This window comes from Sander lucioperca, chromosome 5, assembly GCF_008315115.2.
Source record: "Sander lucioperca isolate FBNREF2018 chromosome 5, SLUC_FBN_1.2, whole genome shotgun sequence".
Classification (NCBI taxonomy): domain Eukaryota; kingdom Metazoa; phylum Chordata; class Actinopteri; order Perciformes; family Percidae; genus Sander; species Sander lucioperca.
The window spans coordinates 11,014,439-11,042,111 of record NC_050177.1 but is presented as its reverse complement, the minus strand read 5'-3'; the positions used below and the strand labels follow the sequence as shown (position 1 = coordinate 11,042,111).

The 27,673-nt window shown below is 43.4% G+C and overlaps 1 protein-coding gene across 5 annotated transcripts in view; it reads right to left on the bottom strand.

Moving 5' to 3' along the window:
* The window catches only part of cux1b (cut-like homeobox 1b), a 65,142-nt gene that overhangs the window by 25,909 nt on the left and 11,560 nt on the right, over nt 1-27,673 (bottom strand). For all 5 annotated transcript variants that reach the window (XM_031296609.2, XM_031296606.2, XM_031296607.2 and 2 more), the window contains exons 2-8: nt 19,949-20,059; nt 16,082-16,129; nt 12,188-12,266; nt 9,121-9,258; nt 7,090-7,213; nt 4,117-4,193; nt 3,591-3,657 (exon numbers count right to left, since the gene is read on the bottom strand). In XM_031296609.2, the coding sequence (XP_031152469.1) occupies nt 3,591-3,657; nt 4,117-4,193; nt 7,090-7,213; nt 9,121-9,258; nt 12,188-12,266; nt 16,082-16,129; nt 19,949-20,059 (644 nt within the window). The remainder of the gene's footprint in view (nt 1-3,590; nt 3,658-4,116; nt 4,194-7,089; nt 7,214-9,120; nt 9,259-12,187; nt 12,267-16,081; nt 16,130-19,948; nt 20,060-27,673) is intronic.

The window sequence follows — 27,673 nt, the reverse complement described above, 5'->3', positions numbered from 1 at the left end:
AAAAAAAATCTTCACAGAACTTTGCAGTACTAAGACACAGTGCGCATGCATGTATGTTTATTTAAGACATTACTTGTTTATTAAAACACATGGGCGGCATTGGGTACAAAGATGTGAGCGCATATGTGCACTGCTGCGTCCATTAAGACCTTTTGATTTCCCTGCAATCTTTTGATAGTGAACCCAATAATGCACGCAGCTTTTGTATTTGTGTGTCGCAGTATGAGAAACAGTGTTGTCCCATAGGCTTGAGTACTACTGATTTTGAATGCGTGTAACAAAACAGACACAGTTGATATTAGGTCAACATTGTGCCACAGGCAATGCAGCAAAAAGAATCAGATGTGTGTGGGAGAGATTTTCACTCTCCACTTTTATTCTTTCGCTAACAGTTAAAAGGATCTAGTATGCATTTAAGCAACATAATAGTACACTACCTCACCAGCTTTTATCCTGTCTTAAGCTATAGTGTGCAGGACCCACGTGTGCACTCATTCGCTCTCCCGCGCACACAAATGTAAGGTCAGAGAGCCAACAAGCCAGAAAAGCTTGTAATGGAGAGCGTTTACGGGTAGTAATGCAACCCAAATACACCACCGCTCTTGCTCCAAATGTGATCATTTAATCAAAGTACAGATGCACAAAGTCTTCTTAAATAACCTTTGGATTTGGCTGTATTTGGGAATTATAAAAGGCAAAGCTAGAGGCTGAGGGCCAAAGCAGATCACAGGGAAAGGATTTTCTGCATATCCTGATACAGTCAGTCAGTCAGTCGCTGGGCAGGGCAGGAACTGTCCATGGCCAGCCAATGGACCCAAAGGAATTCATTCGTCAAACACTGAACAGTAAAGAGAGGGTCCTTTGTAATGATAAACCCTGATTTTAGGACATCAAAACATACCTACAAAACTATCTAGCAGCCACAGGGAGGAGCTATAGAGTAGATGCACAGCTGCACTAGAAATCGCACACACAAACATACACACACACTCTTTTGTACCATGAAAGCCAATGGGTGCACAAGTGACATCAGTGAGTACTGTAGGACTTCTGAAACAAGTCCAGAGCCTCTAAGCCCCGACTGTACTTCCTCCATCTCAGACAGGCCTTTTCATCTCTTATCATCTTCTCTCTCTTGCTCCTCACTCAACAGCTCCTTTTCTTTTCCACCCTCTGCTTGCCTCTGTCCTTTTCCCCTCAACCCGTTCCCTGCCCATTGCCCTCCACTTTTTCTCCTTTCATCTTTTTTTCCTTCCTTCCACCTCCCCTCTCTCATCTTTCGCCCTCTCTTCCTTGGCCTCTGTCCTCGGTGCCAGCAGGATATTCCCCTGATTTAGATTTTCATTTCCCTCCTCTATCACACTCTTATCCTCTCTTCCTCGCTGTAGCCTCCAGCCCCTGACTTGCTTTTTGCCCTCTAGCTTTCATCACTCCATTCCTTTTCTTTCCTTTCTCCACACTGCGTTTTCACAGCGTGTTACCTTGGGGATTTTAAGGAGGCTTAAAAAGAAGCTAGCTGAGAGAGTGTGTGTGTGTACGTTGTGTGCCATTTTGTGTTTGTTTGTGCTAGAGATGGACACAGGCAACTGTCAATTGGCTATTATTTCCTAATTATCAGCAATTAAAGGGTTTTCCCAAAATGGTCTCTCACACACACACACACACACACACACACACACACACACTCCTGTGGGGCTGGGGATCAATATATCATTAATCTTTAACAGGGGCTAAACGGGTAAAACGCGGCCAGCCAGACCCTTACAGTGCCGACACGGACAGGGGGCTACGCTACATCTGCACGCATGCCTCCCGCTGAAGCTCACACACTCCGGGCACTGCAACATTGACCAAATTCTCAGGGAGTGTGTGTACGTCCATGTGTGTGTGTCAGTGTGTTTTAAAAGGCAGATTACCCGAATGCAGCAAGAGGATGGAGGATTTGTCACGCAATGTCCTCCTTAGTGGAAAGTTTAGAGCAAGTGTGTGTGTGTGTGTGTGTGTGTGTGTGTGTGTGTGTGTGTGTGTGTGTGTGTGTGTAAAAAGTGCCTGATATGTATGTAGTTTGCGTTTTGCAGGGCCAAAATATACACAGTCAAAGGGTTAAAAGTTGTGTTCAGCCAAACACTGGCGATTTGCTCAGCCAAGCAGTAAACGGGGGAAGGACTCCAAGGACTGGGAGGGTGCAGGGTTAGAGAGGGTTTGTGTGTGCTTTAAAGCGTTGCATTAAAATTTCAGATCACAGCACGCCACATAGTCAAGGACCCTGACTGCCTCAGGCTCACGAGTGTGTGTGTGTGTGTGTGTGTGTGTGTGTGTGTGTGTGTGTGTGTGTGTGTGTGTGTGTGTGTGTGTGTGTGCCGGCATGTGTTTATTAGCTTCTGTAAGCAAATGGGGCTTACTATATGTGTCTTTTCAAAAAAATTTGTTTTATTCTGACATAAAAGGAACGGACAAGGATGGAAAAAGGAAGAATGAAGTGTAAAGAAATTAGAGATAGTAGAGGAGCGCTGCAATGTTGTAATGAGTAAAGAAAATAAATGGGAGGGGGAGGGTTCTGATAGACTATGAAACCTATGGATTAGTGCCACTACACTGCATGCAATATCTTCCTGTCGCCTTTCCTGTTACACTCACAAATGCACAATACAGGAGGTAAAAGACAATGTGCGGTAGTCAGGGAGGTAGAGTAGGAGGAAAATAGTATTGTGAGGAAGACAGAAGAGGGATCGATCTGTTTTTAACAGCCAATCAATTTAACAAGTCTGTTAATGGAGAGACACAGTGAGTTAGGGGCATAGGAAATGGGGTGGGGGAAAACCTTAAAAGCCAAGGTGATACTGTGCCGTACTTTGTGGACAGTGTGCACATAGGATGCCCTTGACCAATTTTATAAATAGTCTTGGATTCAAAGAAAGAGTAAATGTTTCAAGGAAAGTGTGATGTGTGTTTTGCAGTATACCAATTACCAACAAAACACCCTGAAAGGCTTGGTTTTTCTTCTCAGAATTTGAAACTTTTCTGAATGCTGGTTTGGGTGCTCAAGTGGTTCTGGCTCCAGCTACTAACCCTGAGGGAACAAAGAGTGTGAATGTCATAAAGTGCCACTTCACAGTGAGGAGTGCTGACATGGAAAAGCTTCTGTTCTCATCCTCGCCACCACTGTAAGATCAATAATGATAGATGCCTACAGCTCAAGTAATTGAAGCCACCTTATCTTACAGGTCCTGTTAGAAGCCTGCATGGCTTTTAGTCAGATCTCAAAGTGACCCTCGTCCGCCTCTCCTATCATGACCCTGATGAATCAGAGTGTGCTTTAACCTACACCGCACAAACAAAAATCTCTATTTTGGGGCTTGCTGTGGCTGCAAAACGCATTACAATCCCTGTCTGTATTTACAGTGCGTGGGTAACGCTGGGATTTGGAGGCTGCTGAGCGTTGTGGGAGAGAATCCAGCTGTTTGGGAGAGAGAAGGGGGAGTTTCCAGGCAAGGAGATTCACTAAACAGAATGATTATGTCAGGAACAGACTGGAGGAGGGGAGAAGTCACCCGCAAACACACACACACATAGAGCACCAAGAGACGTACTTTGCTGTGGATTCCTCGTCATACTTGGTCTTCAAATCAAAGAGCTCGGCCTGAGTTGTTTCAAGTGCTGTAAAAGACGAGAAATGAGTCAATAGTGAATCCCGCCGCTACAAGTCAGCTTTCATATGAAGTTGAATTAACTTATATCCAAGTATTTAATTACAATTTTTAAACACAATTTTCAAAGAAAACAATTTGGGTATTTCCCATGAGAGACTTCTGTATTTGTGTTGTTGCTTGTGCTTTTCAACTTTTGACAGTTGGAGTTATCTGCTCATGTTGCTAGGCCGCTATCAATCTGATCAAACCACACCCACCTAATCCAGATGAAGAAGATTAGGTGTTAAACTTCACTAGAAATGCTTTCTTCCACACTTTTACAGTGAATGAACATTCAATGAGGAAAACAATTTTGAAAAAAGATTTGAAACCAAGTTTTCAGAGGCTTTAAAGCCAGCACCACCTCATTTTCAGTAATAAGGGCCAGTTTTATCTGAGCTGGTTAAAACTGTACACAGGCTGGTACCTGTCTGTAGGGACTGGGCCTTGTGTTCGGCCTCTTCCAACCTTGACGACATGGAGTCCTGGCTCTCCTGGAGTTTCCTACAGAGGCAGACAGAAGGAAAGAAAAAGAAAGCCGGGAGCAGAAAGTCACAGATACTGAGTCAGTAAATCTTGGGTTCAAACTCTGTGGCAACTGCAACAATTCTCCCATCATTTCTGAAGTGTTTTCCCCACTAAAATCCTCCCAAAACAACCCACTCCTCATTAAGCAGCCCTATTAGGCAGGAATGTCTGGCCACTGGGGCACACTGCACCCGGGGTGGGGGTGGGTGTGGGGGGGGGGGGGGGGGGAGAGAGCAAGGGTTGAGTAAGAGAGGGGGGAGGGGGCGTCAGAAACCACAAGGATAAAATAGATTCATTCTTAGCATATAAAAAGTTGGGCTCTGCTGAGAAATTGCCATTGCGTGTAAAAACATCAATAATCTAGCACAAAGACAGTCTTTATGGCACTCTTTGATGCCCCCCTTCTCCGCCAATCTGTCTCTCCTGTCATCTCTATTTTTCTGCCCTCTACTTCATCCTTTCATCTCTCTCTCTCTCTCCCTCCTTGCAGGATAAAATGCATCAGAGGTGCCATCCATTTACTGCCCCTCTCAGACACAGGAAGTCAGCTCTCTGCAGACAGGAAGAGGCCTATAAAACACTGACGTAAAGGAAATACAGTTGGACAATTGATCTGCTGCTGTGCGTCTGAAACGGGCAATGAGCTTTAACACGTCTTCGCTGCAATCAAGAGGATTGCCACGAGGGGAAATATGAGCTCTGTAATGTACATTTAATACACACAATTCTTACAAATCAACTTAAAGTGGGCCAAAATAATCACTGACAAAGTTTCTTCCAAAGCGTTTTGATAACTGTAATGGAATGTGAAAGAAAGTCAGTCGTATTTGTTGGCAGTGCTTCATACTTTGGAATTAAAGCAGAATATGATGCAACTGTAAGTAAGTAATCTACTGGCAATTTTGTTTTCTTGAGAAAAAACAGTGACAATGACGTTGATAACCTCCATGCAGGTAAACATTTCTGTAAAAGGATTGCAAGCAGTATCCAAAATACTGCTATATGATCAACCACCACAGAGGATGTAATTTCCTGTATAAACAAATAAAGTGATGCAGTGGAAAAAACTTTTTTCCTGTGTAATGTATGTGTAGGCTACCATCTTTTTTTTGCTTGCAGCAATTCAGAAATGAGTCTCCATCACTTGGTATTACAGCAGTTAATATAGCATTATTATATATGCATGGTGGAGTGTGGTTAACACCAAAAAGTGCACATTAACATGGTTGTGTTGCTTAGCTCTACGACTGACTGTATTGACTTTTTAATTGGTTTTGAGATAATGGCAGTGCTTCATTTTCAGCTTTGATACATCCATCACAGTTAACTCCTGCTCACCCTCAGCGAAAATGGGCTGTGTCTTTAAGCCCTCAGGCTGCACCAGCTAATCTTTTTTTTTTTTTTAAGATTATTTTTTGGGCATTTTTAGGCCTTTATTGACAGGACAGCTGAAGAAATGAAAGGGGAGAGAGAGGGGGGAATGACACGCAGCAAAGGGCCGCAGGTTGGAGTTGAACCCGGGCCCGCTGCGTCGAGGAGTAAACCTCTATATATGGGCGCCCGCTCTACCAACTGAGCTATCCGGGCGCCCTGCACTTATCTGATGAGTGCTCATCATTTCTCTTTGACTCTGCACACGTTTATTTATCCCTTTAATTCACAACAGGAGCACATAGATATCCAAGACAACTACATTTTAAGGTTAACTGGTCTGAACTTCATGTGGATTCACATGATAATTCAAACTGGCCAACACCATATTGGTCTGGATTTACTGAGCGATGCAGAAGGAACGGTGCCCAAGACTGGTTTAAAGTGAAACTATATTATGGCTGCCTGCATCTTCATGTTAAACAAGACTCCTTCCTGGGAAAGGAGAGTAACAGAGTGACTCATGCTAGCCTTTGTAAGAGTTAATACATCATACGTCGTCTGCATTGTTTTTTCATGTTCCTTAAATATCTGGCAGCAATTTTGAGCTTATTTATTACTGCCACAGGCTTTCTGTGTATCTGAAAATCACATACTTCAAAATGACCTGAAAATGGGTTTGGAAAGGAAGTAACCTATTAAATCAAAATGAATTACTTTGTATCAAAATAGAGTGACACCTAAGCATATTTTTTTTGTCATTATATAGTAATTTGGCGGGTTTTAATTCAGGGACCGTATATTTTCAGACACAGTAGATGTCTGTGGTAGCAATTACTCTGAACAGAAAAGGCTGAAAGATATTGTGGTAAAGACAGAAAATAGAGTGTGAGGTGTTGATTTCCATCAAGACAAGAATGGCAAGCAAGCACCCACATGACAAAAATGCTGGCTTTGTCTTTTATGTATCTTCCATTCCTGCACTGAACTGTAAAAGAAAGCCAATGCCGGGGAGGGAATAAGCAGCAATTTGTTGATTAAACTGATAACTATGAGAAAAAAGTCCAAGGACTATAAACTGAGAAAAAAATAATTAAGTTGTAAATAGCTCAGGCAGATATCTTGAATCTATAATTCAAACATTAGAATCATGGGGCGCCCTGGCAGCTCTGTCCTCACGGCAGCGGCCACGGGTTAAATTCCGACCCACGGCACTTTGCTGCATGTCATCCCAATCTCTCTCCCACTTTCCTGTCTTAAGATGTCCTATCCAATAAAGGCATTAAAAGCACAAAAAATAATCTTAAAAAAAAAAAAAAAAAAAAAGATTAGAATCATAGCAGTTCTGTCTGAGAACACAATGACCCAAAGGTTTGAAATGGCAAATGGTTATTACTTGAAGCACTGCTCCTGTAGCGCACACACACACACACACACACACACACACACACACACACACACACACACACACACACACACACACACACACACAAAGCTATACCTCTCCTTCTCTGCATAGTCGTTGTGTAGCTGGAGCTGCTTCTCTTGGGCCAGGTTCTCCGCTTGATTCTTCAGAGACTGCTCATACTCACGGATCTTCTCCTTCAAGGCCTTAATGGTCACCTCTGGAGGAGGTTAAAGCAGAAAGTTGGGCGTTAAGAGAAAAGGAGGGAAGAATTCTAATACGGGACATTGGCAAAACATATAGACAACAAACTATAGCGGTTTCCTAGATGTGATAAATGGCACTGATGACAATAATCATTTGACAGGGCGGGGGTTTGACCTTTGCTTAAGAAACAGCTTTTCATATCCCACATTCTTCCTCTGTCAGCACAGACCAAAGCCTTGGCCCCTATGGCTGCTGCCTAATCTTTACATCCATGACTGGTATAGAATATTCACTGTTCACCAACGGTAGATGTGGTGTATTCATTAGGACTGCATTAGTGCTGAAACCCCATAACCTGCTGACGGCTGAGCTCTGTATGGGGCAGCCTGAAATAAATCTAACACATAACTGGGGTAATAAATAGGCCTCTGTGTGTGTGTGTGTGTGTGTGTGTGTGTGTGTGTTTCTCAGAGAAAGATATAAGTGAGTGAGACAATGATAAAGAGCATTGCTGCTTGCTGTCTTTGACTGAGGGCTCTTAGCACTTTGTGTGTGTGTGTGTGTGTGTGTGTGTGTGTGTGTGTGTGATTTAAACTCCAGTCTCACTGCTCTGACACATAATCAATAGAGGAGAGTCCCCTCAGAGCCCTCTTACCCCTTAACTGCTTAACTGAACTTTAAACATTTAGGTTGCGAGGATCAATGGCCCCTGCACTCTTTTGTGTGTGTGTGTGTGTGTGTGTGTGTGTGTGTGTGTGTGTGTGTGTGTGTGGGCAGGTCCGCATGTGCGTTTAACAGGAGTGGGAGTTCCACAGTGTGTTTTGGGGTTTAAATATCCCCCATCTATTGAGGCGGGAAGGAGGGATAAAGGATGAGGGAACAGGAAAATCAATGGCAGAATGGAACCCTGCCGCTATCGAGCTGTTCCAATTAACTCTCACTGAGGAAAGGGGGATTCCAAAACATTCCCTGCCCACTCGCTCACTCCTCTTTTTCGACTGAAATTACACCACTTTTATTACTGCTTCTCACTCATATCTCTGCCTCTGTCAGTTTTTCCATCTTTCTTTACCCCGAGGTAGCCGGTTGTTTTTTTATTCATGAAACGGTGCCTCATGTTTTTCCCCCTGAAAACCTATTTGAAAATGTAAAACATTGTAAATTTTTTGTGTTTTTGAAAAAATTATAAGGCATTTAAATATGTTCAAGTGTGGCCTCTTCCTTTGAAAAGGGCATCTAAATAATTCTAAATTTCTTTGACCTTATATTTGCACTTCTATCATGTGCATCTATCTTCTTCTTCACCACCATGCAGGCATAATGGTGAAGTTACTTCAAGCATTACAAAAATGATTTTGCTGCAATTTTGCACACATACTTTTACTTTTGACAGTGTGGAATTTCTCAGACTATCAGCAGTTAGAAATTCTTAACAATATTTACAACATTACTACTTTGTTGTAGCCAAATGTCAAACTGAAAAGTTAAACAAAATGTATGTGATCTTGCTTTGTACAATATTTCCAACTGACAGACTGTGATCACCTAAAACTAAAAGGACAATGCACAATGATCAACATCACTGTAAATGTGCCACTGTAAGTCAAAAGGTTGTTGTCCCAATGTTGGCCAAATGTTAAATTAGCCATTCAAATACCAATATGCATAATTCAGTTTTCTCATTCTCACCGGAGCAGCCTGCTTCACCATCTTCGTTTTGTTTTTGTGCACTCTGCACATTCAATGGTTGTAACTGCGCACAGTAGTAATGCAGATGCAATATATGAGAGAATAGAACATTGAAACACTGTCGAACTACACAAACACTACGTATATGAGTTTTTGTGTCCTACATCCATGCCCCTCTCAAAGTCAGGACAATCCCAAATTGCGGGGCTCTGCATGTATCCTGTCTCTAACCTTGGTTTTTGACCTCTGCAAACTCTTTGTTGTAGTCCTCCAGTGTCTCTCGAAGTTTGGTGTTCTCCGTCTCAATGTCGTGCATCCTCTGGAGCTTCAGCTGCAGCTGCTGAGCCAGCTCCAACACAGGTACAGGATCTGGCAGAGACAAAACACACCGCGTTAACACACTGCAAAGCAGATTACACAAACAAGGGCGGCTAGGTGGCGTGGGGAGCTAGGAATAACTCCATCCAAGGCCCTGTGAGAGCAAGCGTTTACCCTGGTGAAGAGTCCTTGAGCAAGGCAATGAATCTCTTGCAGCTCCAGGAGAACTGTTCTGGAGCTGACCCTGACCTTTGATCTCCCTGTGGAGAATTACCGGTTCCAGCAAGGACAATATATACATATATCACAATTACTAGCAATGTTATTGTATGCATCAGACTAGGGCTGGGCAATATAGCAATGTTATATCGATATTGTGTTATGAGACTAGATATCGTCTCAGATTTTGGATATTGTAATATGGTAAGTGTTGTCTTTTCCTGGTTTTAAAGGCTGCATTACAGTAAAGTGATGTAATCTTCTCAACTTACCAAACTGTTCTAGCTGTTCTATTACTTGCCTTTAACCACTTAATCATTATATTCACATTGTTGATTATTTTTAAAAAATCTAATTGTGAAAATATTTTGTTAAAGCACCAATAGTCAACCCTACAATATTGTCGCTGTGTCGACATCGAGGTATTTGGTCAATAATATCGTGATATTTGATTTTCTCCGTATCGCCCAGCTCTACATCAGACAGCTATAGGCCAGAGCTTGACTATTTGCAGAACCAATACGCTAATATGATAACGGATGATCACAGACTAATATGGTCAAAAGGATATGTGAATGAATATGTTAACAGACGCGCAAAAAGAAACTGTAGTGCAGTAACTTCAAAAATGCATTTCAGAAAAATGCATTTTCTGGTATCTTTCCACTGTATTTGTCTTAATTATTTAATTTAAATGCTATATTTGGGGTTTTATTTATTATTTGTAAATTAAAAAAGTGTATTGTTCATCTGTTAAATATCCTATCCAGGACATGTCTTTAAAAAAATATATAAATATATATCATTATTGGATTTTAATTATTCTGAAATATTGATATAGACCTAAAGAAATTCAGCATTGTAAATATTCTCTCGCATTTCACTGATTAGAAAAAGAACATAACAGAGACTTAGCTTGCTACAACAACACACAGCACTGAAAGGTCATGGTTAGTTTAGCACATTCTGTTTATCCATAAAGGTTATTGAATGATACACTATCAGCCATTGTATCAACAGAGACTATTGTTGGTGTATGAGATAAACTTTGGTTTTTGTATTGGGGTAATGTGTCAACTGCTGACACAGCAATAGAACTGCTTAAGTGATGCTCATAGAAAGATACAGACAGTAGATGGGACATTAACAACAGACATTACAGGGCTATGATCAGTTTAAGTGTTCACTATGATGCAGCTTGAAAGCAAGAAGAAAAAAAGAGAAACATGGGAGCAGACAGATGGACAAAGTGGAGCCGTAAAATAGGCAAAGCAAAAGGTAAATAAGAGATTAAAGAAACAAGAGACAGAAGGAAGAAAGACAACTTTCTGGAGGCATTTTACCAACATCTCTGTGAACACACAGCAGGGTTAACTGTCAGTGTGATGAAGAGAGCCCCGTCAGTCAGGCCAATCACATCTGATTGGTGCTCATGGGTGGCAAACTGGTGACAGGCAGCCAAGAGACGCAGGCGACGCTCATCAGCATGCCAGCTAAAAGAGCAGTTTGCGTGCTTGTGTGTGTTTATGTGTGTGTGTTGTACAGATAAGAGGAACTGACAGCTTACAGCTGGGGGTAAGGGATGTGTGTGTGTGTGTGTGTGTGTGTGTGTGTGTCTCATGTCTGACGCAGTTAGATATCTTAACTATGCTAATGAGAGATCAGCAGAGAACGATTGGGGAATTTCATGCTGATTTTGTGCTGTCAAGGTGACACGCCATGCAGGGCTAAGCTCCGACACGCACGCACGCGCACCTTGTCACAAACACACATGTGCACACTTGCACAGTCTCACACAAATACAAGCAAAGTACAAGTACAAACAAACACTAAGGAACATAAACTGTGTCCTGAATTTGGACTCCAATCTGCTGCGGCACCCTTGAAAATCAACTTTCTCTCTCTCTCTTATCAAACCTTCGTCCTTCACATAGGCCCCCCTCCAAATCAACTGTACAGCCTGTTAAAAGCAGTTTGACTTGTGGGCCACTGGTGCTGAGCGCTCTCGCCAGACACCTTTAATCTAAAGCAGAGCACACTGGGCTGACTAACCAGGCCTTCAGCTGATAGAAGACAGAACAAAACACACTGTTTCCTCTTTCAAGACTGCTGCATTAGTCAGCCTGGTCTGTGTCTGTGTGCGTGTGTGCATCAGGCATTACATCATTGTCTCGCTGCAAGTTAAGAATAGCCCCGTCAGAGCTGGCGCTGACTTATTGGGAGCAGTACAATCCAAAGATATTACTGTAGGTCTATCCATGTGGGAATATGATGACCTCCTTACGCTATAGATGAACTCCTCTCTCATTCCTACATACACGGCCCCTCCAGGGCTCCCATACAGCTGAAAATCTCCAACCAGTAGCTCTGTGGCTGTGTGTGTTCTGTAACACTCTGTGCTGCATGTCCCTCCTCGGCCTCAGTGTGCTGAACGTGACTGCTCATGTGTGCACTTCGCAGCAGCCAATCATGGCCGCACTTGTCATCCATATCAGGACGCACCTTCTGTTAAGACCCTCCAAAGGCTTTACCAGTGGGGATGTGATCTCGAGGGGACATATTAAGGCACTGCACATGCCTGGATGCACAGTTAAGGAGCACCAGACGGGTGGTGTCATGCTTTTTCTCTTTCCCTGTTGGCACTTGTCTGCATAGATAAGGGGGTCTCCTGGTCACGTTTTTTTGGACTCAGAAGGTGTCTAGACAAACACTTACACACACCTACAAAGGGACGCAGCACAGACATGAAACGTAGTCTTACCTGGGACATCGATTATTTTCTTGTACACGTTCAAGAAGGCGGCCTCTGCTTCTTTACTTCTCTTACTCAAGGCATCGATCTGCAAGGAGAGAGGAGAAAAAGAATGGTTAATTGTCAGTTACACCACCCGACAACTGAGTGTCACATCCATACACCCCAAAGGCAGGCCCATTAATTTCACAGTACGAGTCGTCTACATATCGGCCTATCCTCACTATGCGTAGGTATGCTGCATGCGATCGCGGTTGTCTTGACAGTGGCTGCGTTGGTGTTTCCTTCCCGTGAAATCAGTTCAGCTGTTCAGCCGATGACGGATGCATTTCGTTTGCTGCGTGCCCGCGTCCGTCTGTCCATCGGTGTGTGTGTGTGTGTGTGTGTGTTCGTTTCCCCTCCAGCACGCTGACATCATTAAACAGCTGGCTCAGTCTTTCCAGCCACAGCAGGGGCAGATTATTCAGTCAGCTCTTAGCAGCAATACAGTGTGGATCCATTACTGATGCAGCCATTAACACAAGAGGGCACGGCATGCATTCCATCACCGATATTATTGAAATGGACAGCATTAGATTGGATCCATAAGAGATTAATTCTAAAAATCATACTGGAGGGAACTTTTACACCGTTGTCAATGCTGAACCATTAAGCAGCAAGCTCTACTATGCTCTCTGTGTCACACTTCAATATGAGTAGCAGACAGAGTAGGCAAAACACATCTGAAATCAAGTCTAAATCGAGGGAAACAGATGCCAAATAAAGACATTCAGAGGGTGCTACTGTACTGGGCAGAGCTACAGCTGACTACTCTGGCTCACGCACTCAGACTAAACAGCCTTGTGTTTCTCTTCCAATTCCTCCAGCACATTCACTGAGAGAAAAGGAATAAAGACAAAAGCCTATATAAGTCCAAATATAAAGTCTTCACATTCCCAGCCAAGCCAGTAGTGTAGTTGATGGGTGGTTTAGGGGTTCTTGCCACTGTAAACAGAGCGGGCTACATGTAATACTGCCTGGGCTCCTATGGGAACCTAATAAATCTCTTCACATGGCTTTGATTCATCTCTAGTTTTTTAGCCGCAAAACATCTGGCCCTCAATAGGCTGGTGCCAGCACCCCTCCCTCTTTCCCCCCTTTTTATTTCTCGATGTCTTTCTCTGAGTCTCTCTCTCGAATTCTCCCTCTTGTCACTTCCATGTTCTCTGACTCATTTTTTTCTTTCCCCTCAATCTTTTTCAGTGTCAGTCTTTCTCACATGTTTCTCTGTCACATACTCATGTCTATCTGCCATGTACAGGGCTTCTGTCTCTCTCACACTCACACTCACACACACACACACACACACACACACACACACAGCATCATCATGTACTCTACCCTCTTCATGTGCTGTGTGATATTGAGCGATCAGGATCCTCAAATGCAAGGCCACTAATGGGAGATTACTGATGCCGAGTACTAATACCTCTCACACACCAACATCAAACCTGTTCATCAGTGTCGAAATGTGTGCGCTTGTGTGTGTGTGCGTGCGTGCGTGCGTGTCTGTCTGTCTAAGAGTATGTGATCAGAGTACCACAACACAATCTCATGATAAAAAAGAAACACACACACACTCACAAACCAACGCAAAAAATGATCTGCCGATGGCAGTGAAGGAAGCCGGCTGCGTGACTGTACAATGACTGGGCCAAGGTCAGTGGTACAGCAGCTTTATATAGCCCAACATGGGAGGCAGGAAATAGACATTTAATGTAGGACACACCCTACAGTTAGAGGCAGGTTAACTGCAGGACCAGAGCCATTAGAAGACCACCCAGGATTTGCAAATACAACCCTGCTGCTCCAAACTGCAGCTCTTTCAACCAATCCCAATGACATCTGCTATTACATGCTCCCCTGCCCCCCATCCCACACACACACACACACACACACAGACCAAGCAAAACAAATGAAGTGACACAAATGATACCTCACCAGTATCAGTAGGTTACCGATGAGAAGTGCTTGCAATTGCAAAAGGTATCCCTGACACATCCACACACACAAACACATACGTACATACGTCAGCACCTTGTGCCACCATCACTCAGCACCGCCTCGGTCCCCTATCTAACCCGTAGTGTGTGAAGGGCATCAGGCTGACCTGAGTGTGTGCGTGCATGTGTGTGTGTGTGTGTGTGGCCCCAGTGGAGTCTGATAAGGGGAGGCTATGGGAAGCAAAGACTGAAGCCTTGGATAATGGAAAAGCTTATCTGATCGATGGACCAACAAGGAACACTGAGCATGCAACATACACACACAACCACACGTACACACACACACACACACACACACACACACATAACCCGTTTACCAAACTGAGGCCTTGTGGAAGCAGTACTGTTATTGGTAATAATTATGACCTGAGGGCAACCACCTTTCAATGACAAAGATTAAACAGAGTATCAAGACCTCCAAGTTCCTGGGATAAAACTTTATATTGTTCTGTCTGGGTTCCACATTCACTTAGTAAAGATTCAAGCTCCGAGGGCAAAATGCTCCAGGATGAGTTACTGTGGGACTTCAACAGGAAGACCCTTTGGTTTCTGGTGCTGTCTTGTCCTTGATCAAAGCACGGAGGGGTAAGCAAACAAAGCCAGGCTAAAATTACACATTCTCAGAGCTACTCATGTTGTGGCATGCAAGCGCGCAAAATAGTCGACTGATTGATGGGCTGCTCCAAGACTGGCGCGGGTGTACAGTATTATCTCAATAATCATAAGATAATGTCTTTCTCAGTTCCGCGACCACCCACTATGTGCCTCAGCGTGTTCTGGTGTGCACACCGTCGAGGTGTGTCAACATGAGGACGGTGGAAACAGCTGACAAAGCCGCAATTATATTGCTACCATTTCTATTCTCTAAATAGACTGTGGATCATCAGCAGAACATGGTGGGACCACTATAAATTACAGCATTTTTACATAACCACTGGCTGTGGTTGCTGCTCTAACACAAGAATATGGAAACTAACCCAGTGTTAAACTGTAATATTCTATGGCCAGTAGCAAATCAGCCCTGTCACTATCTATTGAGATGATTTTGTTTGCGTGCATGTGTCCGTGTCCGTGTGTGTGTGTGTGTGTGTGTGTGTGTGTGTGTGTGTGTGTGTGTGTGTGTGTGTGCGTGCTAGGGAAGAGATACTGTTGGGCTGAATGTCCACCCACTCCAACCCCCAAGAACGCCCCAGTCTAAACCAGCCGCTTCCACTCCTACCCTCTGACTTTCACATATGGGAGTGAACTGGAAATGCATGGCTGCCAGAAAGGAGGAGTCATGATGGAAATAGGCCAAAATGATGGAGGAGGAGATAGAAGGGAACAGTGGGAGTATGATATAGCACACACACACCAAAGTCACCTCTTATTGGTCAAGGTACACAGAAACCCAGGGCACAACATTAAATTGAAAGTAAATAAATTAGCCACAATGACCACAAATGGCACATGATTCACCAGATCAACTAATAACCCCACCAAATCATGCAGACAAACAAAGTCTGAGGAAATGGCATTCGGTGAGTTGTGACTGGCTAGAGCCGGGATTTTGTGGTGCCTTTTTTTTTTTTCTTTGCAGGATGCAATTTAAACACACCCTCGGGCTACAGGACTTCATGAATAGGACAGAAAATCAAGAGCAGAGCAGAGCGAAGAAAAGAGAGAGAGGAAAGAGGGGAAATGAGATAGTGGCAAGAGAAAGAAGAGGAGATGGTGAAGAGAAGAGAAAAGAGCACTGAGAGAGGGAGCAAGACCAGTCAACGAATGTCAAATGTGCTTTATAAAATGCACTGTTTGAATGCTGTGCTTGAGCATGTGAGTCTATCACTGTGTCAATATAAATTCCCAATAACACACTCACCTCTCCTTGGAAGCTCTTGAGCAACGGGGCAACCTGTTTCCGGAAATCCTAAAAGATAAGGAGAAGAGGAGGTTAAGCAAGTCTCGAAAAATAAGATTATCAACGGATCAATTGTTGTTATAAAATAACAGTTAGAATACAGAAACGTGTGGCAGGGATGTTCAGAAGCTGTGAAAACAGACTTTTATTCTAGCAGACCACGTTGTGATCAAATAAGTCACTCATTGAAATCAAATAGCGACCATTCTTGCCACTGCCGATGAATAATGAGTGATGCGTGAGCGAGTGATGAACATGATTGTATGGAGGAGGCCAGGTTTGTACCCCAAGGTACTCTGGCGGACTGCGTTTCTCATGAGAACAGGTGCAGCACCACCTGGGCCACCCAGAGGCATCACTAGTGCGTGTGAGACAGAGACTGAATGAGCTACAGAGTAGGACTACAGACTACAGTTAATGCAAATTGTCTCCGCGCACCAACTTTTTACTATAAAGCAAATGCTTTTCATCCCGTAAGTCCCATTGCATGACTTTCCAGTACGAGTGAGCGGTTTCAGATTAGATAGCCAGTTGAGTATGTATCAGGGGAACATGCAAATCACCATGCTGTTAGCTGAGCCTGCATTCTGACAAACTGAACTGGAGCGTACGGTAAAAAGCATGGCAGAATAGGACATTCTGTACAGGAACATTCGATTTGCACAGTTTGTGGACACACACATACTCACAAAACGGCCTAATGAAGATGTGAAGTAGGGCACTGACAGATGTGTGCTTGGGAGACTCCACGCCTTTTTAGAAACCTCCGCATAAAAGCCTAACTGATGCTGCAGGGAGCGTGCATCCCACACTGATCAGGGGACCAGTGTCTGGGGCTGGGCAAATCCCAGGTTGGTCCAGACAGGCCGCTTGTCTGGGGCTGAGGACAGGTCATGACCTCGGTGACCCTGCCCCATTGTTACCTCATCAGGGGTCGTTGTGGCTGTTTGTCTGGGCCAATTCAATATTCCCCTACTGGGGATAATGACCTCCACCCCGCCCCCAACTCCCTGCTCTGGCTCTCCCCTTCTCACTCACACTCACTCACACACACACACACCTCCAGAGTGGTGTGTCAGTTTCATCATTTGCATTATATTTTGATTATATCCTAATTTTCCATTTCAAAATTCAGTATCCTTTCATAGATGATCTTCACTACCCCCGTTTTGGAATGATACACTTTTGTTTTTATCTTATTTTGCTTCACTTTAGGTTCCATTGTTTTGTCAGAGCCAAACACAATGTGCTCAAACATTTGTAGTTGTGTAAATTAGCGTATAACACCTTTTTTTATTTCACTATTTTACACTTATAGTGTGCTATTCTCACAGTGGCTTCAAAATCATGTCAATATTTATGACCAAAAAATGGAACCTTTGTATAATGTAATGCAGTCTAGTCTAGTCGTCCTACTACTTTTGTACATATCATAACGTTAAACTTCTATTGAGACAGTGACTGCATGACGAGCTGCCTCAACACTACCATAATAGTTTGAAGATGCTAATCTAATTGAATTTTAAGGCAGAGTTACTCAAATTCCTGATGTTATTTTTAGACGTTTATCTGCTCTCATCTTAGTTTTGTGGTCTAAGTTGTGACTAAACACTGCAGTTTGACAAGCTTGTGCGCACACTCTCAGGAACACACACCGAACCCACAAAAACAAACACATTCAAATAACATGCAGAGGTGAGCCACTGCTTTTGCTGAACACCCGAGCTCTGAGCCCCTTTGGTCCACTCTCTAGTGCTCCGCCCCCTGCCCCCTCCACTTCCAAAGATTTATGACCATATAACATAACAATGCACACAGACACCATGGTCAATCTGTGTGTGTGTGTGTGTGTGTGTGTGTAGTGAGGGGAGTGGAGGGGGCCAGGCAGCAGGAGATGGATGGCTGGTGTGTGAGCTGCCGGCAGACAGCAGACAGGCCAGCCCGAGGAATCCTCCAGGGAGTATGGAACTCCCATTCGCTGTCTGTCTGCCCTGCAGCTAAACACAAATGTGAGTATGTGCATGCGTGCACACACACACAAAGTTGTTTTACTACCACTGCCTCTGGCTAGCAATCTTTTGGACATTTTACAACCATTCCCACCCTTGCCTTTATAACAGTGTGGTAGAGGAATCTTGACTAACTAAAAGGAAATTAAGAACTGGATGAATAATTCAGGCAACTTAGGAAGCACAGTGAGATGTAGTCTCAAAAAAAAAAAATAATAATTCAACAGTGTGTCAGTCCTAATGAATTATGAAAACTTTGTTTTCACGCTGCATTTCTTTGCACTACTTTCAAAATGCTACAAAAGCCTTCGTGTGTGTGTGTGTGTGTGTGTTATTATGCAGACCATGAGTGCAGTTCACGCCGAGTACAGCTCAGCAGACTAGACACAGTCAACGTGGGCCGGTCTCCTGGTTGTTGAATAATGGATCAGAGACGGACTCCCGCTCAGCCTAATGCAGTCTGATCTGATGTGACTGTGATCTCCGCTGACTGGTGCAAACCACAGAGAGCTGACAGCCCGCTCTATAGGCTGGTCAACCACACACACAGCCATGCCAAGAGACAGGAAACACAGCTTCGCGAATGCACACAAGACGATTGGGGCATTTGTAATCAAGCGAAGGCCATCACGTGTTACGAACTAGCCTTTTTGGTAGGCAGCCTTGATGCTTATACACCTCCAAATGCAGGGAGTTGTAGTGCCGATTCCTATTGAGCCTGTTACAGCCCTGTAATGAATCCTGTCGCTCGTCTGGCCTGGCTCAGATTCCTCCTCCACATACCAGGGAGATGCCAGGGGCCACACAGACGCCAGAGGAGCCTTCCTAAATCACAGCCTTGTTACACTGATGAATGTGTGTGTGTCCTGTTCTGTGATCTAGGCTATCTGCCTCTGTGTGTTTGTGTGTGTGCCTCTGCTTCTCTGCATGTTTTCTTTGTGTGTGTCTCTCCACCTCTGTGTATGCGTGTGCATGCGTGCGTGGTGGGGTCTGCCTCGCCTCCTGTGTGTTGCTAGTTATGCGGTTACACTTGCAAGTGAGATTAGAGATGAATGTGTAGGGTAAAGTGAAATTAGCATCTTCTGTTTGCAGGTACAGGTTTCCTCTGGTGTATATTTCTCTACACCGGGTGGGCTACAAGCTGAAGTCAATAGTCACAATCCTCATCCTGTGGTAACTATAATAGGCCTACTGTCAACTCCACCGAGAGTTGACAATTTTCTATCCACAGTCTACTCCATTCATACATAATTCATACCACCATCAATAATTCACCATGGTGACATTACCAATAATAACACAACAATACTTTGTTTTCACTGTGTGGTTTAAAATGCGTTGCCTTGGTAACAGAGATGAAACAAATATTCCCAGGAGGAGTGATGGGAACACAGGAACAGGACAGAATTCCCTCCTGATCCCACTTAGTAGTGTTGTCACACTCTCTTTCTTTCTTTCTCTCCCTCATGCTCTGCGTCTCTCTCTCTCTCTCTCTCTCTCACACACACACACACTCACGGACCACACTTTCTGCACGCATAAAAAACTAGGTCAGATAATATAAACTCCTGAGGGGTTTTCTGTTTTGTCTCTTTAGGATTTCAGGGAAACTAATGGAGAGACTATTTTTGGGAGCCAAGCCCGCATCTCTGTGCCGTCTACTCCTCCCCTGCTTTCTCAGTAAATAATCACCGCTACATTTATGAAGAGGAGAAGAGACACAGAGAAACACAGAGGCAAACCATGACTGTCAAAAGAATTGCAGGAGAAATGCGTGGCTGTGTGTTGGTGCGTGTCTGTGAATATCTGATTTTCTCACCTCTGGTGTGCTCTTCTTGAACTCGCGGCTCAGGTCAATTAGTTTCTTCCTGGACTGTTCGCTCTCGTCCTGTCTGTTGGCAAGCTGTGTGGCGGTGGCGTCTAGTTCTTTCTGCAACACAAACGCACAACTCTTTTACTTCGCTAAGAAGAGACCGGCACATTTTATCATACTCCTGTTGTCTTTCATTATAATCAGCACAATTGTCATTCAGAATAACAAGACAGAAGCTGCTTTTTCTGACGACACAGCAGACTCCTTGACCCATCTGGCGAGCTGCAGACCCATCCTGCTTCAGCTGAACTTGGCCAATATGTTGCAGCAGCAGAGGCAGAGAGCCGAACCACAAAACCAATGTCCCACCGGTAGTTTGATCTGCTACCAGCGCAAGCAGTTTCTGGAGCCATTCAGCCTGTCAGTCAATCAGTTACCACTGTGTCGGGCATAACAGCTTCTGTAGCAATAGACTACTACTACTACTCTGCACACAGATCACAACAATTATTGACTGTCTGCACCAGACAACCACTCCTCCCCACAGAACAACGACAACAGCACTATTATCAACAGCAGCAGTGTTGTCAAGACTAAGGCAGGGCCCGCCTTTATCCACATCCATTTTGCATTGTTATTAATAGCTATTTATGGGACTTGTTCTAGATGATGGGCCCAGTGCTGACATTTACGAGACGTTCAGGCCTTGTAAAGATTGTATCTCTCTCTGCTGAGTGTTGCTGGATTATGTTTCTGTTGGATTCTTGCCTCCTGTCACGCTCACTTCTTTGCCCCCCCCCCTCATTTTTCCCATACTCTCTACAGATCGTTCACTCATTCAACCAGCAGTACCTTCTCCTCCGTTTAAATCTCTCTCTTCTCCCTTTACTCCGCCTCTCCCTTTTCTTCTGCCCCCTCCCATCCTTCCTCCTGTGAGGCCGCCCACCCCTGAGAGTGATTAAACGCTGCTGAAGGGCCGTTATGCTAACTAACACACTAATCATTTAATACACACATTACCACAGGGGCCCTTGTGGCTCAGTCTGCTGACAAGGTCCCAAAACACACTCACGAACACATGCCCACCTCCCCACATCGCCCACACCCCCAACACACACAAGAAAATACAACCCTCTAAAGAAATTGTGTGATCAAGTACTAATTAGGAGATTTTTCCCCCATCAGCATTAACTTGAATTCCCCTGACCAGCCGTGATCTCGTTTTATCCACAAACTGTAAAACAAATATAAAACAAATGTTGGTAGACTGTCCTCTGCAATGGATTTTACGCAGTAGCACAGGATGTTTGAAAAAAATAAAATAAATAAATAAATAAAATGCTCACTTGCTCACATGCCATCTTGCTCTCGCTGCCCATGGAGCAGTTGATGTAGCAGCCTGTCTGCCCATGGCCATGGAGCAGCTGCACTATCTGTTAGTGAATCCGAGCGTGCGCAGGAGCTTGTGCAACGCTTGACGAAAGGAGGAACCTTATCATTTTTAATCATGTTAAATTAATTGTCAAAATGAATGCTCTAGTTCATGAATAGAGGTGTAATTATTATATTGGTGAAGATTAGCTACAGGAACAAGAATATAAGGCCCAGTTGGTTCGAGGTACTAACATCAAATTTGGCATATTTTACCGGTAATCACAATTTGACGCATGAGGCCTTCAGGCTAATACATCTTAAATTATTTTAAAATATGAACTCACTGAAACACTTCAGTTTAAAGCCTGATCAGAAGTCAGAAGGCATAGGCAGCAATCACAACAATTTTAGGTATATCCCAAAAGCGAAGAGATAATGGTGTTCAAGCTGTGCCATTAAACTAGGAATTAATTTAAAAAATATAGAGTACATAATCTAAATCACTACAGACGTAAAATACCATGGGTGACCGATTAGTATGGGTTCTTGATTATGTGTGTGTGTGTGTGTGTGTGTGTGTGTGTGTGTGTGTGTTCTTGTTTAACTATATTTGTGGGGTCCAAAAACCGGGAATACAGTATACTTGTGGGGTCCAGACAGCTTTGTGGGGCCAAAATGCTGGACCCCACAACTTTAAAGGGCTGTTTGAGGGTTAAGACTTGTTGTAGGATTAGGGTTAGAATTAGGTTATGGTTATGGTGAGGGTAAGGGTTAAGGTTAGGCATTTAGTTGTGATGGTTAAGGTTAGGGTAAGGGGCTAGGGAATGCATTATGTCAATGACGGATCCCCACAAAGACAGTGCCACTGTGTGTGTGTGTGTGTGTGTGTGTGTGTGTGTGTGTGTGTGTGTGTGTGTGTGTGTGTGTGTGTGTGTGTGTGTGTGTGTGTGTGTGCGTGCGTGTCGCACCTTTAAGTGCATCAACTTGAAGAATAGCGTTTGGGAAAGTTTGGTTTGCATTACATTATCTGCACCATCTAAAATCACCACTGCCTCTATAACACTGGCTCTCTTATCTCAGCTATGGGTTAATAGTAGAGATGCACCGATACACCGGCCGGTGACCGGAATTGGCCGGTTTTCACGTGCTCGGCCATGACCGGCGACCGGCAGGTCAGTCTGACATATGGTGATTTCATGCCGGTCAATGCAACAATTAACTGACAACATACATTATACGAGTTACAGTTCTCAAGGACGCACGCACACACGGACGCGACAGCACAGTCTCTTTTTCCTTTCTCTCAACTTTTCCGCCGTGTGTCGCGCTATTCTCGCACATGTAGGGAACCTCGTGAATTAACCTGCAACATGTTGCGGTTTGGAAATTCTTCAGCGTGTGTGCAGAAGATAACAAGTTTGCAATATGCAACACCTGCAAGGAAAGAGTAGGGTGTGGAGGGACAACACCAAAAACCAAAAATTTAATTTTTTTTGTTGGATATTGGATGTGAAAAGAAGGAAATGGTTCTAACATTGCACTTTAGATGTGTGTGAATTTCCCACACCAGGAGTAATTTATATAGTTCTATTTTATAGTGATCCATTATCTGTTCAAAAAATGTTCTATGTTCTGTGCAAAATGTTCTATTAAAGAAAAGATAGAAAATAAATATTTGTGTGTGCTGTAAAGTGGTTAGAAAAAATGAAATCGGAATCGGCTAGCCAAACTCAAAGAAAATCGGAATCGGCCTAGAAAATTGTAATCGGTGCATCTCTAGTTAATAGATATAAGTACATAACCTTCATACTACATGACAACACTATTACATTATACCACTATTGTTCGTGTTCTAGTCTTTTTAATAACAGTAGGAAATGTACAGCTCGTGTTGTTGCTTATTGAGTTGAAATAAATAACCTTGTAAACAACACCATGTTCAATTTACCAGATTGCTCTTTGATATGCAAAGTAGGCGCTGTCCATGCAAACTGCAGGTAAATGTGTTTTCAACTAGTTTTCCAAAAGTCAAAAAAAGAAATTCACCACAATAATGATTTCATATAACTGAATTAGTGTGTTCGATTTCAGAGCAAAACTGAAATAACCACAGTCCTCCTCTAGGGTTCGGCTTTAGGAGGTCATGTGCCAATGCCCGACGCCCTTGATTCTGTCCAATCCCTTTCCAAAACCCTGCACATATCCCAATGTGTTACCAAATCCCCATTCCAAAAGAAATTCTCACTACTAAGCTAAATAAACACATCACACATGAAAGAGGATTGATTCATTGCCAAGTGGGCAAGTAATTATGGGCATGGTCTCGGTTTAAAAAAGAAAAATAAAAAAAAAAAAAAAAAAAAAAAGGACCCTCAGTCAGGTTTTGACTAGGCAGCAAACTCTCTGCCCACATCAGCAGACACGGGCAGACTTTACACTCATCTTGCTGATAGAGCGGAACATCCCAAAGTCCCTGCTGCCTACCCTTGTTCACACACATCAAATCTTACTGACCATTAGGGGGCCAATACTATTCCCATTTTAAACAACATATAAGCATGATAGGTTGTCATAGTAATGTACCTTAAGTGAAATACTGAACAAATATGTTTGGGGTTTTGCTCTACTGAAGGCTGTTTTTGTAGAGTGTGGGTTCTTAGCAAAAATAAAACCGGACTGAATTGTGGTCAGTTTACATATTACAAAGGTGCAGACTCATGTCCTTTTTCTCCTCATACCTTAGTTCTTTGTTTTGACCAACTATAAAATGACACATTTGAGTTTTTACAGTTTTTCTTTGATAAAAGCAAACTTACAAAGTGTTTACACAGGCCTTTTACCTATGCAACATTTTAGCCAAATGTGCACTGATGGTGTTAAACTGTTTCCTCTGGAACTGGTTTCAGAACATTTACATAGGAAAAACAGATGCAACTTCCTCACAAGGTGATATTCTCAAGCTCATAACAATGTGTGGGAATACAGTTGTACCAGTAAACCTGGTTAATATTTAGGCTACTCTAACATGAGATTGGAGAATGTCATGATGGATAACCCGTTTGAATTCTTTGCAGGGAGGACTGTCAGTGCCCAATCGGTCCAGCTACCTGATCCTTGCTAGCACCCACATGGCAGTTTATATTACTGCCGTGACTAAAGATAGCTGATAGCTACATTAATAAATGGCTAAATAGAAAGATGAAGACCTTTCATTTTTATAAAGACTGAAAAGGTGACATCTGTCACTAGCCATCAAAAGCCATGACAGTGGACACAAACTGCAATTCTGTGTGCAGACTGGGTAGCTGAAAGAATTGGGTAGAGCCTTAGTATGTTTCAGTTTGAAAGACGTCAGCAGTGCAAACATGGCTTGTAAAATATTGGCAAACTGTTTCAGAATCAAACTAAAAAAATGCATCTCAAAACATCCCTAATTCGGTAGATAAGACGTGACCTAGCTATGTTGCTGCTTTAACTAAATTTCCAACTAGGTGTCATATGTTTTTTTTGTTTTTTTTTTATTAAGCAGCATCCACCAGCAGTGAGTAAATTCAGCTATTCTGTTGGCTTCATCTAGCTCCGAACCTTTGGAGGGGGATACTGTAGAGGCTGCTCTACAGGGGCTCTGCCATCTGGCACACGACAGGGATTTTCTTTCTATCATGTTTGACATCAATGATTGACATCATGCTAGTTTGATAAACCTCACAAATTAACATGTTAGACCCTTATCCTATCTATTCACTTCTGTGCAGTCTTTAAAATTTATTTTACTGTATTACAATTCAGAGGCAAATATTGTATTTTTTACTAATTGTTTACATAAGTTACTAATTAAATTGTGTTTAGTGTGGGGTTTTTTTGAACATGAAGAAACTAACAAACTCTAACATGCAAATTCAGAGAGTCTATATTTCACAATACATGACTAATGTAACACAAAATAGAATTAATTGCAGAGGCAAAGTGCAAATACCAGCACTCGTGTTGCTTCAATGTAATGCCAACAGTACACCACAGAGCACCAAAAGTCATGCATGAAAAACTTGTGTACTCTGTGCTTGGGCCTTTAGGCTCGGTCTCTGAGGTCAACACTTTTTAGCTCTCCTTGGCCTGACTTTGAAATGGTTCACTTTTTAAATCTGAAAACTGTTTAAATTGACTGGTGAATTAATTCATTTAACCATTTCACATTAACTCCAGCACTATTTTTAAATCTGGCTATGGCTGGGTAGGACTGCGCTGTCTAGTTTAGCAGAGGATGGAATATGGTGTGTGCAGGGGAGCATTAAGTGGGCTGTAATGTCTGTGTGATTGCTGTAACAGCCCTGCTTGGCTTGGCTGGACTGGCCCACAGCAGCAGTCCCTGTCCTGGTTCATTTGGTCGTCTGGTCAGCTGTAAAGACGATTGGAACAGATTGCCAACACTCCCTAGAGAGACTTCAACACCGACTTGGCCAAGAAGCCTCCCGCACACTGCTCCACACGCGTGTGCTCTCACATGAATGCACAGACAGGCCGCTGCAGTAACTTGGGGAGCCCAGTCTTTCCACATTCTTTTGAACTCTTTAAAAAGAGGAAGTCTGCTAACATGTTTGCCCAGTGAAATTTGGCATGGTGAGCTATGTTCGTTGCTAGGAGGGGAGGTTGGGCCAAACGGAAATTACTATCTCTCCGTCCTACAACTGTGGTAATAATACTAATCGCTGATAACAGTCATGGGTAAACAAATCCTATTACCACTGGCCATCCGACCCAAGGTGTATGTGTGTGTGTTCATCTCTCCTAATGAAATTCCTTCCACTCATCTGCAGGCAAAGAGAGGCCTTCTATCTGACTAATTCGCTCTAATTACTCTAATGAGCCACAGGTGATGATACAGTGAGACTGATTAATTAAATGGGAGGCACCAATCAGGCATGTCTGATTATGCCAATCATATCGACTACTGACTAAATGAGATAACAGGAGACAGACGCACTTTAATTGAGGTATCAAAACTTCATGGAATTCCTTATGCCCTCACGCTCTGACGATGCCGAGACAGATAGACTGGTGGAATGACAACACAGTTATTGTTATGTACACAGTATGAAGTCAACCTGCAGCTGCCGCCTGTGCCGCCACGGTGACCAGCAGTGCACACAGAGGAGGGAATACCACACAAGGATTTGCTTCAGATCTCATTCTCTGTGGAATTATTGGGACTGTAACGGCTAGAAACGCTTTGTTTACACCTAGTCTGCAGTCACACATGCCAAGCAGTCTGCCACCACTCCTTTAGTCCAAACACAATGTAGGTTAACTGCTCCGCATTCGGTGCATGTTTTACACATTAATCTAATGGAGTACCACTGTTGAATTCATGCCAGGCTTAGAAAGAGACAAAAATACATTCACTTCTTCTCAGTTAACACTAACACCATATTAGTCACAGTTCGGGATAAGCTAATATTTTAAAGTTAAACCTTTGTGTGTGTATAGCCTTTTTACAGCCTCTGTACTTGGCAACATGACACATAGATGTTTAAGAGATGAAGTTTTCTGTCCTGCCAGTGAAGTCGCTAATCTTTTCCTTTTATCTCTGACATGTCTGAGGCTGTTATGTGGTTATGATAGTAAACAGTAAAAGGCATCTGGAAAGATGTCTTATCTGAAATCTACGAGTCCTACCTCCAAAACTCCCCCTCCTTCTCCCCTCACAGCGTTCCACGTCCTATGCGGCTGACTGTTCTGTGTGCCAAACTTACTGTGTGGGGGTAGAGTTATGGGGTGGCAGCTCAGTCAGGAGCGACAGCCACACTTGCTGCTACAACGACACGGTACATGATCACAGATCACAGGCACGCCCCCTCAAAACACAGCACAACAGCAGCACAGATAAGAGACTGCAATCCTGGCTGCTTGTCTGCCTTCCTACCTCTGACATAGCAGGGTGCAGAACTTTAAATGGGCCAGCAGACGCCGTTTTCACAAACCACACAGGGTTTGAAGACGCAAGTCATATCCTCCTGAATCTCTGTTTTTGCTTTTCCTCTTACCCATTGGAGTAAAAGCCACAAAGTTTTCTTAACTACAAGCTAACACAATAGTTTCACTATGACACCCGAGTTGTAAACACTTTGTGTGCTTGTGTTTCTGCAACTGTGTGTACATCTATGTTTGTGTGCAGAGCGGTTGGGGGCGGGGGTCAGCCTACCACTCTCCAGTCTAACAAGACGCTTGTGGTCCCTGAGCGTTTTGCTCCTTTTTTTGAACACAGATCCATATCTACCAACAGCACAGGAGCTGTCAAGACTCACCTCACTGACGCTGACGCAAGCCTAGATCAAAAACAGGCTTTTTACACCGCAGCCT